The 18,815-nt window shown below is 35.2% G+C and overlaps 1 protein-coding gene across 3 annotated transcripts in view; it reads left to right on the forward strand.

Moving 5' to 3' along the window:
- LOC145684620 (uncharacterized) overlaps nt 1–18,815 on the forward strand; it is a 214,706-nt gene that overhangs the window by 164,646 nt on the left and 31,245 nt on the right. For all 3 annotated transcript variants that reach the window (XM_081757008.1, XM_081757009.1, XM_081757010.1), the window contains 2 exons: nt 6,405–6,511; nt 12,714–12,844. In XM_081757008.1, coding sequence (XP_081613134.1) covers nt 6,405–6,511; nt 12,714–12,844 — 238 coding nt within the window. The remainder of the gene's footprint in view (nt 1–6,404; nt 6,512–12,713; nt 12,845–18,815) is intronic.

Below are 18,815 nucleotides of genomic sequence, written 5' to 3' on the forward strand. Positions count from 1 at the left end.
TCTACATATATTCTAAAAGCATGAATCAACCGAAGTATGAGCAGTTAAAAGATCGATTTGAAAAGGCAGAACTAAAGTTTAAGAAGCAAATAGCAACGTTCTTAAGCGATAATGATTCTATTGTGCCTATTGATGAATGTGAAAAATGCTCTGTTGTTGTGTTTGACGATTACATTTTTGAGAATCAAGATACTGTTAGAAATTACTTTACAAGAGGTAGGCATAGACATTTAGACTGTTTCTATCTTGCGCAAACATATTCAAAAGTGCCTAAACAGCTTATAAGAGATAACGTCAACTTCCTATGCATATTCAGACAAGATGATACTAATCTTAAGCATGTGTATAATGAGTTTGTTGGAGGAGATATGTCTTATGATAAATTTAAAGAGTTGTGTTCAAAATGTTGGCAAGAAGATTATGGTTTCATAGTAATTGATATGACAAGGAAGGTAAACAATGGTAAGTATAGGAACAAGATAAAACACTTCTTGAACGTTTGATGTTTATTGACGTTTTACGTTTTAACGTTTGACGTTCTTTAACGTTTATTGACGTTCTTTGACGATTATTGACGTTCTTTGACTATTATTGACGTTCGTTCGTTTGCTATACAATAAATGGATGAGAAAGAAATTGATAAGAATATTAAGCTGAAGGAGTTCTTGATAAAGGGTTTCAAATCTTGGAAGAAAGAAAGAGCAGGTATATATGATAAGTTTAAGACACAAGAGCAACCTGTAATCGATGCTATTCAAAACTTGGGAAGTGAGATCAAAGAAGTAGCAGAACAAAATAAAACCTAATAACTGAACTTGTTCCAGTTGCACATAAGACGGCTTCAATAGATCCCAGTCTACTAGAAACACCTAAAAAGATAACTTACGATAGTTCTCCAAGTAGTAGTGATACGCCTATAACGGGAGAAATAAAACAAATGAGAAAACAAATTAAAGACACAGTGGAAGGAGTAGAACCTTTAACAACAGCACAGTCATTTGGTAAGATTGCAACGAAATATTATAGTAAAAGAAATGATACTGTGTTTGGAATAAGAACTGTAGAAGAAGATGGAAAAATCATAAACAAGATAGGAAATTTGGAAGTTAAAGTGAATGGCGATGATTTGATAATTAATGGTAAAACTTACAAAGGAACAGAAGGTCTATGGGAATTGTTACCGATGAATACTAGTAAAACCATTGAAGATTACGATGATGATGATTTTGAACAGTACAAGGAAATAATAATAGACTCAGATGCTGCCTTGCAAAAATATAATCGAGATAAAAAGGTAGCATCTAGTAGAGGATCAAAGTACATTAATATTATCAAGCCTATTTGGGATAATTATATTAAACCAACTTTACCCCCAACTCCTAAAAAGAACACGACACCTAAAAGGACTGGTGAAGGAATTAAACAATATACAGAGATACCTAAAGAATATATATGGATGGATGATGTGAGAAAGTTAATTGATCGGCTAATAGTTATAGATGGAGAAGAAAAGGCTGGTAATCATAACTTTTACAATGAGAAAGTAGGCATAGTGAGTATGATTAATAATAAGCTTTCACAATTCGTTCCTAATGATCCAAAAGGTATAGGTTATTTGATTAAGATCTTAAATACGTTACCACCACGATTCTGGAATGATGAGAAGCTTGGGAAAGGATTAGTAAATGATTTGATTAATAAACTCCCATTTGAATTACATATTCCAGGTTTTAGATTTTGCGGGCCTGGGACTAAGCTTCAAGAAAGGTTAGAGAGAGGTGATAAAGGCGTTAACCCATTAGATGAGGCTTGTAAAGAACACGATATATACTACAGAGACAATAAAGATACAGAGTCGAGACATATTGCAGATAAAGAACTGGAAACTAAAGCATGGAAAAGAGCATTTAGTAGTGATGCGCCAATTGGTGAACGATTAGCTGCTTTTGGGGTTGGTACTGCTATGAATGCTAAGGTTAAGTTGGGATGGGGATTATAAGTTTCAGAAAATTTTTCCTCGGTCGACTTTACGACAATGCTAATATTTATATAGCTTGATGGTGTTTACCATAAAGCGCTGTTTCAAGATTTTCTTTATAATAAATGGATAGTATTGAAAGTTACGAGTTACAGAGTTTTAAAGCTAACACAAGAACATTTAATAATTTGAATGAAGCTAACAAAGATATTGAGTTCGATTTCGACGTGGGGGATGGGTTCGTACATCCACACAAAGCAAATTGTCATATGACTTTTGAAGTTGTTGGTGCATCAGCTGGAGGAACATTTGGTGCAAACGATACTATAAAACTTGTAGATAACTTCTTCCCATTCTTCTTTTCTCAAATTGAGGTTAGAAAGCATGGAGTTGTTATAGATAAGGTCGAGCTACCTGGAATTACATCTACAGCTGTCGGAACATTAAAGATTTCCAAGCCAGAAGTTGAATATTTAAAACAAGCAGGATTTGAAACAGATGATAAACTTGGTCTAAGAAAGAACTTTAGTGTTTTGTATCCATTAAGATTAATTCCAGGCTTCTTAAGTGATTATAAAGAGGTTATGTGGAAAGGTGGATTGAGAATAACATTTACAAAAGCTAACAACAATAACGATGTTTTGTACAAATGGACTGGATCGGGAGCAGGCGCACTGATGGAAAAATAACAATAAAAAGTATGGAGATAAGAATGCCTATTGTTGAATACGAATCTAATTACGAAAACAAGTTAAAGTTGAACATTCTTAAAGAACCAAAAATCATGTTTTCATTCCATACTTATCAATGTGTTCAAAAGGCTGTTGTAGGTTCTTTCTTAGAGTTTGATGTTACAACTCAATTTAATTCTAGACAATTTGATATGCCTGATTTCGTAGTTGTAATGTTCCAAACTGATAGAAGTGGCAAACAAACAGCAGATGCAAGTAAGTTTGATCATTGTAAGGTAAAGAATATCTATCTTAAGAATGGAAGGAATGAGGTATTTCCAAAAGAATCAAGAAACTTAGATATTGCTAACAAGGATTATTTCAAGATGTATGAAGATTATACTGCATTTAAGAGAATAACATGTGGCAACACCGAAATGTACTATAACCCTAAAGAGTTTATAGATAACAGACCAATGTATGTGATTAATTGTAGTAAGAGGAAGAATGTATCAGTAAACGAGAGAACAAACATAAAAATTGTTGTAGACTTTGCAGAAGCCGTGACTGCTAATACTATATGTTATGCGATTTTAATTGGTCGAAAGAACTTCACATATGATCCTAAGAATGAGAAAGTAGTAGGAGAGTTTTAGTTAGTTAGCAAAATATCAACGGGCATAAGGGTATCGAAAAGATACCCTCAAACTGTTTTAATGAACGATTGTTTTATGGAAGTTTTTCCATCAAACGAAATTGACGAAAATGATTAAATATTTTTTGGTGAAGATAAAAATTGAAGATTGATTTTCTATATAATAAATACGATGGCAAAACACGTTGATTTTTTAAACAAGCTTGCAAGTCTTGAGCAGAAAGAAGTTGTTGGATTAAGAGAATTAGAATTAAATACGGAATATAAGATTGTGAAAATAGAAAAGATTAAAACTAAATTTGGAAAGAGCATATTAGTTGAATGTGAGAAGTTCAAGGCTTTTCTTCCACCTAGATTTACAAAACACTTAACAGATAAAATGAGATCGTTAAAGATGGAATAAAAATCAAATACACTGGTCTAAAAGGTAATTATCCAACTGTTGAGGTCTGTATGTAAATCCAAAAATGAATGAAAATGAACAAAAATATATTGTCAGAACCAAAAAATGGAGTGTTTAAAAATGAATCCTCAAACAAAGTTCATTCTTACTAATAAATTTAATGTAATTGTGAAAAATGTGCAAACCGAAGTTCAAGTTGTTTTTGATATCAACGGCTGTCTATTCAGTTTGAATTACGATCAGTGGACAGAGTTTAAGAAGTCATTGTTTCCTATAGAGAACGAGGTTAACAGAAGATTCCATTATCAGTATCCGAACTTGTAATTTTAAGTATGTTCTAAGTGTTTTATGGTAATAAAGCCATAAAACTGTGATCTTTGGATATACAAATACAACTCAGCTATTGAATGTGTGGAGAGAAAAAGGGATCTGTGGAGAGAAAAAAGGGATGCGAGAAAATACATTTCGTATATGAAGCTACACCAGCGCGCGCATGCGGCACGTTTTGGAACTAAATCTGCCGAGAAGGATACTCACAGCCAGAAGTCCTCGTAACAGCGCGAAATGTTTCGCTAGAATTCTGTTCGTTAGGAGATCGTTACGAGAGAAAAGTTGAGCGAAGGATACAGCGCTCGAGCTATGTGAAGCCGTTAAATCCAATGTTATTTAAATGGAAAGCGACACATACCGCGGCGTTAATCATTCTTTCTCTGTTTCTGTTGCGTAAACCTCTCTCTCTCGTTCAGAGCTGATGGAAAGGAAAGAGAGGAAGAATGAGAGAGAGAAAAAAATTGGCAAGCGTTCAAGTTTTACTTCCTCCTTCTTCTCTGCTATATGCATATGTGTGCTCGACAGCTGATATTGTAAATGTGTGTGTACGATTGAGCGAGAGTGTATATACATATATCTGTAGTATGCAACATAGTAAACTTTAACGTTTTATAATTCAGTTATTTTTAAACCAATTTACACCAAACAAAAACTATTTTTTCAATCAAAGACAGCGCTATAAGTTGTAAGTTTTAGATGTAAGTTTTTATGATTTTAAATGTCATAAAAGCATATTCAATCTCACTTGGGGGTATCATTCTGTGTTAAAGTTCAATGGTCAGTGGCGGCTTCATATATGTTTGGGGGCAGTTAGGGGGGTAAAAGGGCAAAGTGGGGTAGAACATACATATCTCCCCTACTATTTATATATCTAAAGTGAAACTGCACGATATATATCCGTCAAGCGTCCGCAAGTACGTTAAGTGATTCCCCATGAATCAAATCTTCAAGCAAATTCAAGGATATAGTAGACTATAGATACTAATGTGTTTCGGAATCAACGCAACCCTGAACATATTTTTTTGATTTCAGGTAACAATAGTCCTTTTTCGAATTACTTTCGTCAAAAAAGCATTGTATATTTTTGTGTATTTGGCAATCCATAGATCATGTCTGTAACAATTATTCTCCCCAGATAACTTTTAATGTTTGCAACTCTTTACATATTATATACTGTACATGCTTACTTGATATTTATGAAGTTATCTTATGTACGTAAAACATCAATAGCGTGATTTGAAAATATATAATTGCAGATTGAGTTGACAACGACATTGACGATAATGGTTTTCGAAAACTTCTATAAAATTATAATGCTGCTAAAATTTCTTTGAGGTTGCTTAGATACGTTTCAAGTTATTTGAAATTATATTAAAATTCACCACTTCTTGCTGCAATTTTCTCAAACCTTTTTTGCCAAAACATCATTATTCATTCAAATTTCCAATTGCAATTCTGAAAAATGTTTCACCTGCGAAACGGGTACATAAAACTTGTGTTCAGACTATGCGAAACAGTTCATAGTTGGGTGCACTCCCTGTGTCATAAGTGTTCGACTCCACCACTGTAGAGAGGGTTTACCGATGAGTTTTCCTCTACTTCAAACGTACCTGGCTTTCGGGACATACTGTCTAACACATCTATTAACCTTTTCTATTCTATTCATTTTCAGTGAATATAAGATGTTGGTGATGAATAAAAAAATAATATATTATTCTATTCTTACTCAAAACGATTGGTAAGCAAAACGGGATAATTTACAAACAAGAAAAAAATGTCAGCCAGTCTTGAAGAAGATGGATGGTAGTTTGAGTGAGATTATCGCATCAAATTGAGTAGTTTGAATGCTTGAGAGTGCATATGAATGCTGTGAAGTGGGCGTTACTTATTGAAGGATTGTTTTGTTGGCTTTCAGCAAAGGATATAGAACACTACCTTAATATGTACTGGACACCATTATGCCTAAAAGCAATACCGATATAAAGAAGATATTTCCTTGAACACTCATTAGCTCACACCATAACTACCTTCTTTTACAACATATCTCGAACATAATCTCGGGCGTTCCTATAACAAGAAACACAATCCAGTATTTCAAACACACATAGATCACTACCCGTTAATTCGTGATTTCACACACACCTACATATGAGAATCTACTCCATTGGTTGACACATTTTTCATAGAACGTAGGTACAATGTAAAGCCATGTTCGACTCTCGCCATAATAACTATTCTCTGGCTTTGACACGGCAAAATCTATCCATTGACAGCTATATATTTGTCAGATAGTTTACTTTGCATTGGTATTATGGTTTTGAAATGGTAGGATTTATCCCAATCTTAATTTCCTCTCACTACCTGCAGGAAAATGTGAAGGTTCAAAGCCCAAAGAGAACGAGATTACAATAGAGAAAGAAGTGAGGAAAGAGTGTAGAAAAAGGAAAGGAAAAGACCAAGTAGAAAAGGTGCTGGTAAGTAAAAGGAGTATTACCGAAAGTTTAAAAGTCGATTTTATGATCATCATTATCAAACTAGAATTCAGTTAAGCCTCCATATTTTTTATACAGGATGGACCATTTACCGTAATACGCACATGTAACTTTTACATTAATAAACAGAAACGGCAGAATTGATGTATGATCCAAATAATGACAGGAGGACATTGTTTGACGTATCCTTTGATACCAAAATTTTAACAGTACTGCTGATCTAACATACTGTATATTTGTATCTTCCCAAGTGGAAGTACATCAGGTTATTATATGTTTCAAGTGAACGTGTTAAATGAAAACTTGCAATTCATATTTATTATTCTATGTTGCATACTAAGGACGCTACTGTATCACAAAGATCAACATTTTAATTACCTCTACGGCACTAACAACGCAAGTGACAAAAACGGGTTTATGGACTCACACATTACTTTTATGTCTAATAATAAGATCATGCATTGACAGATTTGGAAAGAAAAGGGAAAAGTTACAAGGGCTTGAAAGTTTCACTTTGCTCATTTACTTTATTTCGAAAATTTGATTGGTTAAATCCATCGTCCAATTCCATATATTGTTTAAAATAAATATGAAGATTACAATACCGTTTACAGTAATTTGAAATCTCAAACAGTTCTAGTCATAAGACAAAGCTCTTAAAGTTAGCAGCATGCATTTAAATATTGTAATTCTGAGAACGTATTGTAATTACATGTACCAAAACGTATAATTTTAATTTTGTAAAAGCAAAAGAACTAAAAAATTGTTTTAGAAAGCTCCCACAAATACATAATTTTAAACAATATACCCAATTTTATCAGTTTTTATATCTCTAGTATGATTTGAGATATCTAGTTGCTGTAAACGGCATTATGATCTTTATGTATATTAAAACAATATACATAATTTGATGGGATACTTAGTAAAATATTTTTTTCGAAGTAAAGTCTTGTGAAAAATGTCAAACGTTTAATTTATTTAATTCTGTTTGTACTTGTTTGAAATATGTCATGTGATGACAGTAGTATTTGACAGTAATATGCTTTCAAAGCACATTACACCATCCGTTTCACTTGCTTCATTACTATTGTGGAATCACCCCAAATTTGGCTGAATTTCAGTCTTTGTGATGTTGTAATGTCCTTAGTTTGCAACACTGTATGACAACTATTGTATTGTAAGTTTTTGAATGCGGTCATAAGATTGTGTTATGTATGATAGATAGATGAAACGCAACCTTTTGAATACATTAACTTCCGTAACTGGGATTGGATTTTAATGACACTTTGTTGATACAATAGGTAACTTAATATCGTGGTCCATTTCAACAATGGATGTCGTGGGTGCAAGGGGAAGTTAGCCTCTTTATCATATAGACATGGCAATGATCATGGAGCTAGAAAGATGAAACTAACGCCATTCGCAAGGTTTTGAACAATTGAACACAAAAGCGGGCTCTATTTGTGCACCAAGCGTAGTTTTTGAGATCTAGGATGAAACATACGAGTGTTCAAATATTTAAATTTTTCCGGGATATGTCTCTTTTCATCCACGTGCATTCTTCACGTTTTTACAATGTCCTCACTTTGTCTCTATCTAATATAAGTGATGATTTTTTTGCAATTGTTTATTGAGATATAGAATTACTTTGTGGTCGAAGCAGCAATTTTTAATACTTTGCTTTCCTGAGATATTGCACTCCAAAAATGGCATCGAAATCACAAACGTCGACTTTCGGACCACACAAATCTACGGTGCCGGTAGTATCATACCTGTGGATATTTCTGCAGGCTCTTTACATGCAAGCACAAAACTTATGAACCCCGCACTTTCTGTGATTCCAAAATACAGCCCTTTTAAAAGTGTAATTTTCTGAACTTCTTATTGTGATTTCGTGTATTGGTTTGAAGCACAGCTTATGTATTTAGAGGCAACATTATGTATTCTGAGTGTACCTCAGTGTCTTCTGTAAACATTCGTCTTTTTTGGTGTTCTTCTGATTCGTACGTCTTGAGCACTGTAGTTTTCATAAACGCTTGCAAATGAAGAAATTTGCACCCCACCGACAACAAAGATGGACGCTATTTACGAACACTTGTACGGACGGCAACGTGAATGATGTTATTGACCTTTTCATACACAAGGTTCATCACACTAGAATCTCTATAAGTTTTCTAGATGGTCGAGCAACCATTTTCGCTATCTTTGACAACTTCAGATGGATTGACCCACATACTAAAGTAAAACATTACGCCATGTGTTGAAAATGCTACGGAATAAATCACACCAAATCAAAATGTCACATCACACCAAAAAATATGTTCACGAGGATATTCCAAAATTAAATTACGAGTATAATCAAAATATTAAAATTAAAAAAGCGCTACTTACAGTGTCAATATCTATGAACATACTGTAAGATAGGTAAGCAAGACTTGCGTTCAATAAGAAGGTAAAATATATTTAGATCACATTTAGCTTTGCCTGCAAGTAACGACAACACTAGTCCATTCAGTGTTTAAGTACTCTTTCTCAGACAGTAAGGAATATAATTGTACCAAGTTCGGTTAAAAGTGCTCCAAGCGTTCAGGAAATATATTGACACACACACATACACACCCCGACACACACACACACTCACACACACACACACACACACACACACACATACATACACATGCACACACATATATATATACAGGGTGTCCATAAAGTCTTTTCACACTCCTAAAGCTCGGAAACAGTATAATATATGTCTAAACGAGAAAACATGTATATCATCATTTCAAAAGAACCACGTACTGAAGGAAACAAACTCTCTTCACGGTCCCTCGAAGGGTCGCAGACGGGGTCCAACTCAAAATGTTGAAATGGGAAGATGATTCACGTAGGATATCGTTTGAAAACTATTTTCAAAAGAAAGGCGATGAAGTAACTTTCGATACTTTGAGTCTATAGTAAACCTGTACAAAATGGCGGCAGGTCAAAATGTTAATACAGTTTACATTGGAAAGTCTGGCCACCACTAAAAATCAGAAATGCCTGAATAGATATCAAAACTGAAAAACACGTATTAGGAAGATGAATCACTGGTGCTACAGATTCAAGAAGAACTTGATTTCATAGCAGCCGAAATGAGGTACCACAACTTGTACCAGATCGTCGAGCTGAAATTGTTCATGGAAGAAACATATCGAGAGATAAATTCATAGAAGGCACTGTCTATGCAGCTATGTCTGTAAGTGTTTTAGCTACTGAAACAGTTTTATTGTTACTGCGAGCTTTTATTAATCACCTTCAACAAGCATCAGATCTTTCGTGGCTGACCAAGGCAAAATTTCTACATGCCAAGAACTTAGACTTACCTCATATCCTTTTCCGTTTATATCTTTTCTTTAGCTGCAAGGAATAAGGCCCCATTCTTCGGAAAACCCGTGTCGCAAAATTTTTAACGCAAAATATATTTCAGCTGCTCCAGGTGTACCATGCTTGATGTCAAAACATATGCTTCTAGATATAACAGTCAGATATCTCACAAGAAGAACAGAATTAATAACTCTGCTCAACCGTACGGGCCACTCATCTTCATATTGACAAATATTTAAATTAGAAACAGCAATGTATGATTGTGTTGCCGAAAGCGGTGGTGAATTCCAGTTATCAGTCTTAAAAGATTCATCAGTGTTGTCCGACTTCCGAGGTGATAATTTCTGAGGATTTGCATATCACTTCTAGTTAAAAGGGTAAATATAAACTGCATGAGAGATTAGGTAAATCTGAGCTCTTGGAACGTATCTTCCCGCCGTGGGCAGCCAGGAACCAACTCCACCTGTTGGTGATGGTTAATAAAAGCTCACAGTAACAATAAAGTTGCTTCAGAAAGTTAAAAAGCCTACTGACATAGCTGCACAGGCAGCGCCTTCAATGAATTTATCTCTCGGTATGTTTCTTCCATGAACAATTTCAGCTCGACGATCTGGTACAAATTGTGGTACCTCATTTCGGCTGATATGAAATCCACTTCTTATTGAATCTATAACAGTAGCGTTTCGTCTTCCTATCCAGTGTTCCTTTAATGACACATTCAGCTATTCGGGTGACACATGTCACTGGAGTTTCCCATGAAACACCCATTCCCTTTTTTCGTGATCCCCATTTTAGCTCTATTTCTGGCCAAATACGCACTGCTACTTTTTAAACAAGATGTCTGCCACATACTGCCGTATAGCAGTACACTCCAAATATGGTGAATTATCCACTAAGATTGTACAATATTTAGCCACATATGATTCAGCAGACTGACTTAGCAATCCTGATAATTTTGTGAATCTTTGGTAGTCCCAGCGACAGACTGTGTTTGTTTGTGTCGTATTCTGTAGGAATTTGGATACAAATTAACTGATCTTAAGGGTGCAGATTTGCAGTGTCAGTCTCTTGCCGCAGAACTTTGAACTGAAAGTTTTCATGGATTTTTTTAATCAAATTTGTGGTCCTCATGTCAGTTTCCTTTTATGTGTAGCGTATTACACATAATTTTTGATTTCTCACAACATTAATCCCTTTTCTTGGTGCAATTGTCGTCTGTCTGACTGGTTTCGTTCTGTTTGTCATTCTTCTCCAGAATAACTGAGAACACGTGGATTTGACGGCGAATGTGTTACTATAATCAACTTACAGACAGACACAAACACAAAGAATATAACAAATTGTTTAATATTACGGCAATTAAAAAACTACATACTACATTAAGTACAATTATCTGTGTATACATGTAATAAGAATACGTACCCTACGCAATAACTTCGATAGTTGTTTGATAAGTTCACATACCAGCAGACATATTTGGAAGTTTATTCATTGTAGAATACCGAAAGAAGTATTTTCAGGGAAACGAAATGGAATCGCACAACAGTAAAAGCACTGGTTTGAAATATTTTCTATTATACAATGGACCAACAACCATAAAACCTTCCTGGGGGATTTGTCGGTACTGGGAATCTGTCAGAATATAACGAATGAGAAAATCAACTAGAATAATTTGTATCACTTGTTTTCTATAGAAAAATAAAACAGAACTTTGACACAAAGTCATACTCGTACTTCCATAAAAATCAATCATTGTAAATCCTGCGAAGACAATATAATACATATTTCCTCTTCTGCTCTTTGATGGATCAAGGCAAAAGTTTGAGTTTAAGTTGAACATAATTTAGTACACGTAAATACACTTTATTTTGCACGAAATATCCAGTGTTGCCACGTAATAACTGTACACTGACACAAAATCATACTCATACTTCCATGAAAATTGATTATTATGAACTCTGTCAAAACTATAAGAAACATATTTTTTCTGCTACTATTTGATGGATCAAGGTGAATGTTTCAGATTATGTTGAACTTAAAATAGTACACAAAAATGTATTTTATTATTCATGTAATTTGCAGTGTTGCCACGTAATAACTAACAAATCGCGAGAAGGTACTTTTAAGGGAAATTTACTTGAATAATTAGATTTTCTTTCTACACAGAAATGTCCCGTTCGTTACATAAACTGAAAGCCTACAATCTTACAAATCGATGGAGGTATAACGTATTCCAGTGTTGTACTATCGCTCTGATCTACGGTCATTTAAAGACATCCGATCGATGTCTGTAAATATACACGGGTGCTAAAGGGTTAAGGTCCCCAGGACCCAGGTGTCGCACTTACATGTTCACGAACAACTTCTTTTTATTCTAAGGACCCTAAGGAACACTTCTAATATAGTGGCAAATGTTCCCTAACCCTTGCCCATCGTTATCATACACTTGGCCCATCATCTATAACAGTTGTTTCCTCCAAGCTGCCGTTCGTTACACATTATAGAACATTTTATTTTGAGACAAAATGTTGTGCACCTCGAAAATTGCAATTACGTCGTCACAATGGTTTTTAATATGTTAGGTGTCTGCACTCCAGCTACATGTGTTGCCATCTGAGATTCAGGCAGCGGCACTATTAGTTTAACTGTTCAATATTAGTAACTAACGTTATGCTAAGACTGGTATGTTTTGCTATTATACATACGAGTATTAAGGGGTAGCATTACGTACGTTGCTATTCTTAATAGATTGTTAAAGGGAGTGAAAAAGTAAGAACAGTTATAATGATTAAAGTTTTGTCTGTATTTTCCGTTACAGGATAAGTACAAGGAGTTTGAGAAGTGTAAAGATGCTTTGCTTTTTTACGAAGACGAGGTCACTGGAAAAAGTATCCATCCCAAAACATTCAACATATTGACTCCCACAAATTTGTTAAAAAGAATATGCAAGTAAGTTAACTTTGTGTATAGTCAGCAAAAAAATCTCCATCCTTACTACTATGACTTCAACTTGCTGCTATAACAAAACACTAGAGAGATGCAACCCAACTTACACTGAGCATCCTAACATTTCAGACAGCAGATGGCAATTAGTAATAGCCTATCGAGCACTGAAACAAATTTTACTGTGCAATTTATACAGAAAAAATCTCCACTTTAAATTTAAGAAATTAGATCATACTATGATGAACTCGTTCTTACAAAGGATTATGCAGCATTCGACCTGTTTACTCATAACTTCCACAAAGGTGCTTCACGTATTTTGATATTTGTCATACTTTGGAAGAGAGTTCTTTCCGCGGTGGTTCCATGTAAGTTTCACGAAAGTTAACGATAGTCTTTTGAACTAGACTACAAACGTATCAGGAGTTAACAGTGTTCATTTCATAATTGTGCGTATGACCTCGCATAACGTCGACGGAAATAAAGCAATTTTATGCACTAACTTCTTCTTTAAAAGGGTATACCTTTAAGATGGTTTCAGATAAACTTCATTAGAACTTAGTGAGAGTCGTCATACCTACAAAATGAAACTTCTCAACAGCCGATAATGTTAAATTCGTTATTAACACTTCACCATGATCCTGGGGTATTGTATTACCCCAACAGAACTTCAACGACTGGTCATATTTTTAATTGTCGGTAGATGTCATTGTTGCCTGCGGTATTTTCTTGTCTCAGTGTAATGGAGGCCATGGTGGTTTGAAATCGCGTTTCTCTCTTTTGCTGTAAGACAATACAGGATTGAGATGTTCTGTTACCCCACGATCATGTTTGTGTAAATATATTTTTTAATACTGTAATATCTCGCCATTTACATACTTCATTTGTATCTCAAAGGCGACGCTTTTTTGTCATTTTGAATGCAGAGTCATGGCGAATTCAGCAAAACGTTTAAAGCGCCTGAAACCCATAAGATACGAAGATATTGATGTTGCTTTGCAAGAATTAGAATCAGTTACAGAAAGTGACACAGATAGTGATTACCATTTGGAAAGTTTGCACTCTTCGACATCAGAACAGAGCTGTTCCGAGTCTTTGGCTGATGAAAGTGTATGTGATTCTTCAAATCAGTTTCTCTATGGTAAGGAAAAATGTTTCAAATGGAAGAAAGAAGCAGCAGTTCAGAGAAAAGAACGCGTTCAACAAATATTGTGATTCATATGCTAGGAGTGAAAGGGAGTGCTGAAACACTCCCATCTGACAATCAGATCACTAACTGGGAACTAATGATGGCAGATGATATAATTAAGTGCATTTTACAATACACAAACAATAAAATCGTAAAGATGCGAGCAAATTACAAAACTCCAAAATCGTACACTAAGGATTTGGACATTGTAAAATTGCGTGCATTTATTGGACTATTGTATCTTTCTGGGGTGATGAAATCGGTTTAGAAATAGATGTGTTTAGAAATAGATCGGATGAAATAGATGTGTTTAGTATATTTGCCGCAGATGGGACAGGCAGGGATGTATTTCGTGCGGCAATGACCCTCACTCTGTTTTTGTTTGTATTATCAGCTCTGAAGTTCAACTGTGCTACAACAAGGCCACAACGGAAAGAGAACGACAAACTTGCAGCTATCCGTGATATTTGTTACATATTGATCCAAAACTGCATCAAGTATTACATCCCTAGTTTTTATCTTACCATGGACGAAATGTTAGTTCCATTCAGAGGTCGCTTTTCATTTAAAATGTAGATGCACAAAAAACCTGCGAAGTATGGAATTAAGGTTGTAGCCCTGTATGATTCAAAAACCTCTTATTTGTGTAATGCATTCGTATATACAGGAAAAGAGGAAAGGAACCATCCAGATGTCAGCATTCCAACATAAACAGTTTTGCGACTAAGTCCACCAATTGAAAACACAAACAGACACGTTACTGTAGAGAATTGGTTTTCTTCTGTCGATCTTGCCAGCAAACTACAAGAGAGACGCCTAACAATGACTGACACTTTGAAACTTAAAAACCACAAGTTCCAAATGAATTCAGGCCAGAAAAGAAACGTCCTGTTAACTCGTCAATTTTTGGTCACACAGATACTCTGATCCTCTGCTCTTTTGTTCCAAGAAAAGGGAAGGCTGTTATGTTACTTTCAAGTATGCATCATGATCTGAAAGTGGACAGCGAGAGTCACAAACCTGATATTATACTGGATTACAATCGCTCAAAGGGGGGCATAGATACTCTTGATCAGATGTGTGCGAATTATTCCACTTCTAGAAGAACCAGACGCTGGCCCATGGTAATTTTTTATGTAATCCTGAATATAGCAGGAGTAAACAGCCATGCAATCATGAAAACATATATTCTCCACCACCAGAGGCTGTTACACCATTAGGAAGAAGATAGTTTTTGAAACAGTGAGGCTTAGTCTTATAGAAGAACATCTGCAAAGAGAAACCCGATACTTGCCTAAAGATCTTCAAGAAGTTGTAAAAAAGGTTCGTGGAGACAAAAAGGAATACCTAGTTTGTCTTTTGCCTAGGCTGTGTATAAGTTAGGCGTAATACATACCGCAAGAACATTTTCAACGTATTAACGAACATTTGGTAAAAGGGCGACTCCGTTGTACCAACCGCTGTTCAATTGTAAAAAAAAAAAAAAAAAAAAAAAAAAAGTTGCAGCAGTAATGCATTTCCTAGAGCTTGTGGATCTAATGGTTTAGAGCGGGTATCCCCAACTTGCCTTATATATAAATGTTCATAACAAGTTGAAAGTTTTTATTTATTTATTTACTTATTTATTTATTTATTTGCAGAGTTGAGGCTATGTTTGTTTTTTATTACACTCAACCAACTCAAATGCATACAAGATATACGTACTACCATTGATATCAAATCCATAAAAATTACAATTCCTACATTAATGCATATGTACATACACACATATATACCCCTACACACGAATATGCTCCCTTACACATCCCCTCCCCCGCCATACCCTCATCCTATTTATCATAAAACAAGAAAACTATACATACAGCATACACAGAACGATATATGTATTTTTAAAAGTATACTACCTTACATTCCCCCCTCCCCCATACCTCCGCACAAACCTAGTATTATAGATGCATACCTCAAGTTTCTGTTTACATTTGGTTGCTACTGCTCAGCTTTGTGAAAAAAACATCATTCCCGAGATTGGTGTACATTGGCTAAGGCTATCAGATAGTGCTTCAAATTTCTTTTGAATGTCACAATTGAGGGTGAATTCCTTACATTTTGTGGAAGTCTGTTCCATTCTCTAATACCAGAGATAGTGAATAAATTAGCCATTTAATTCGTATTATGACGAGGTACAGACAGCAGTGTTGATCGGCTAGAGCGAGTATCACGATTGTGGCTATCTCTAACATATTGTAGTTTATTGTAAAGATATATGGGCACAACAAATGTCAAAACTTTAAATAAAATTGTCATGGATTGGTATATGTAGCGAGCTTGAATATCTAGCCAGGTCAATTCATTAAAAATGGCGTCAAGTGATCAGAACGTTTAATATTAAAAACAAACCGAACACATGCATTCTGAAACCTTTGTAACTTTCTTAGCGCTTCTTTACATTGCCATAAGCTCCAATGTAATAATCGATATGTGATAGTACAAGGCTTTGTACTTTAGATGCCTTAATCGGATAATTCAGCATATTTTTCAAACGGTATAGAGAGTGCAGTGCACCAAACGCCTTTTAGCATACATGATTTATATGATCCACCCAAAGAAGATTCTGATCAAATATGAGGCCAAGATTTTTCAGTTTTTCAGCCAAAACCATATGTGTGCCATTTAATGTAATTTTAGGAAGTTCGGTGCTCTGCAGTCTGGAGAGGATATTTCTCGAACAAATTATAATACATTTAGATTTGTTGGGATTTAGATATAAGATTGGGCCCAGGCAACTATGCGTTACAGGTCTAAATTTATGAGTGAGATAGTGTCATTTATGTCTCCAAGATCTGTCGAAGTATATACTTGAACATCATCTGCATATAAGTGATATTTAAGGTGGCGAATTTGTTGAGACAAGTCATTTATGTACATAGAAAACAGGATCGGTGCTAACAAGGAGGGTGTCCGAAGTGTAAATCTCAGATTTCCAAAAGGTTTGTGCAGATCGTTAGGGGGCTTTTGGAATAAAGATCGGCACAACAAATTTTGGCGGAACCCCATATTTGGGTGGGGCAGTGCCCCATTTGCGATTTTCGGCTTTCGTAGTAAAAATCGGCCTTTTGACTTGAAAATTGACTTATTGTTGTCTAAAATCGTTGTCATTCATTATCATTTGCCTAAAGACACTTCAATTGTGGGTTGGATCCCTGTATGTGTGGGGTGGTTCCAACTTTTTGAAACCTTAAAGTTTTCAAAATTAATTTCTTTCGCTTTTTCAATTGCTCATTTCCGGAGATCCATGTCATGTACAGGCATGAAATCTCTCTTGGCTTCAATGAACTTTGCATACTCAAAATTGGAAATTGATGAACATTTGTCATTGCTTGTTTCTTGATTATCAATTTGAGCTTCCCACCGGTAAAGTTGCGACGCATGTTTTACTTTTTAAATTTAGTTTGTACACTTGATTTTTTCCTCTCCAGGACTAGATTTAGATTTCCAAAAGTTGACGACTTTTTTTCTTGTACTCTATTGGTACTGCATCGCCTTTAGGGATGTAATCTTCTACAACTTCGCATTCCGGATCGTCTATAGCTATGGTCACTGTTAAGCATTTATCGATGTCGAGTTTTGCCGTCTTTTCGACAACAAAATATGGGATATTTCATACCACATTCTAAAATATCAATGAAAGATGATGCCAATTCTTTTTCCTTATCTGTAATAATTGTTGCTACATATTTTTCAGCAGGAAATGAAGTTTGTAAAAGTGAAATGATATTCACAGGATTCATTATGAGGCTTCATGTGTTCAAAACGTACTAACACGTATGTAAATACAGTGAACCTAAACGAAATTCATAACGAGACGTAAGACACTGGCTTCCTAATGATAGATATGCTATCTCTATATAAGACGATAACTCGAAACAGCATCTGTTCGAGGACGTGTGCACTTCGCGAATGGAGTAAATAGGTTTGTCGCGCAAGGTTTACACAGCGTCAAATGAACTGTGAGTGTATTTAACTTTTTACACGCAACCTTTTCGTAGTTTACCCCGCCTGGGGTTCCTTTTAATTTTGTTTGCACAACAATATAGAATTGATTGTACTTTATTTTTGAATACTAATTTTATAATTTTAAAATACTCATAAATACCAAATAAATGCATGTACAAAGTTTGTCCATGTCTAAATTAGTTTATACATTGCTTATGGTCAGAGAGGCCTCGCTGAAGCAGCAGTTGGGTAAGCAAGTGGAGAAATGTCCTCGCTCCCGCGCCCTGAGTAATCCAAAGTCATTGGATTAGCTGACGTCTCTGCAGTTTTCTTTCGTATTTTGTTTGCTCGTTATGTTCCCTATACTATTTCTATTAGCCACGAAGTAACTAACGGGCTTTCTAGTACACGTATCAAAAGGTTCTGCAGATACATACTTGCTAATCGTTAATTACAAAATATCAAATATTAACACAAATTGAAGTAAATATGACATCACCTACATTGTAATATCGTTGTTGCTACTAATTCCGGATGAGCGTTTCACTTCTGTAAAACATACAATCCATAAAGTAAGCATGAATTCTGCCAAACTCCTATTTCAAGCCCTTCAGTTCTCTTTCAACTCGTAATTAAGCATCCCAGAATCTACGTAGAGACCTATGTCGCACATGTGCTCCACAAAGTACTTTTAATCGTCAAAATGAACGGGGAACATGTATCAAACTTGTTAGGGGGACCCCCACACGCATAGGGATTCCAGACCCACAATTAAAGTTTCTTTAGGCAAATGAA

The sequence above is a fragment of the Thermobia domestica genome, chromosome 5, assembly GCF_964235325.1.
Source record: "Thermobia domestica chromosome 5, izTheDome1.hap1.1, whole genome shotgun sequence".
NCBI classification, from domain to species: domain Eukaryota; kingdom Metazoa; phylum Arthropoda; class Insecta; order Zygentoma; family Lepismatidae; genus Thermobia; species Thermobia domestica.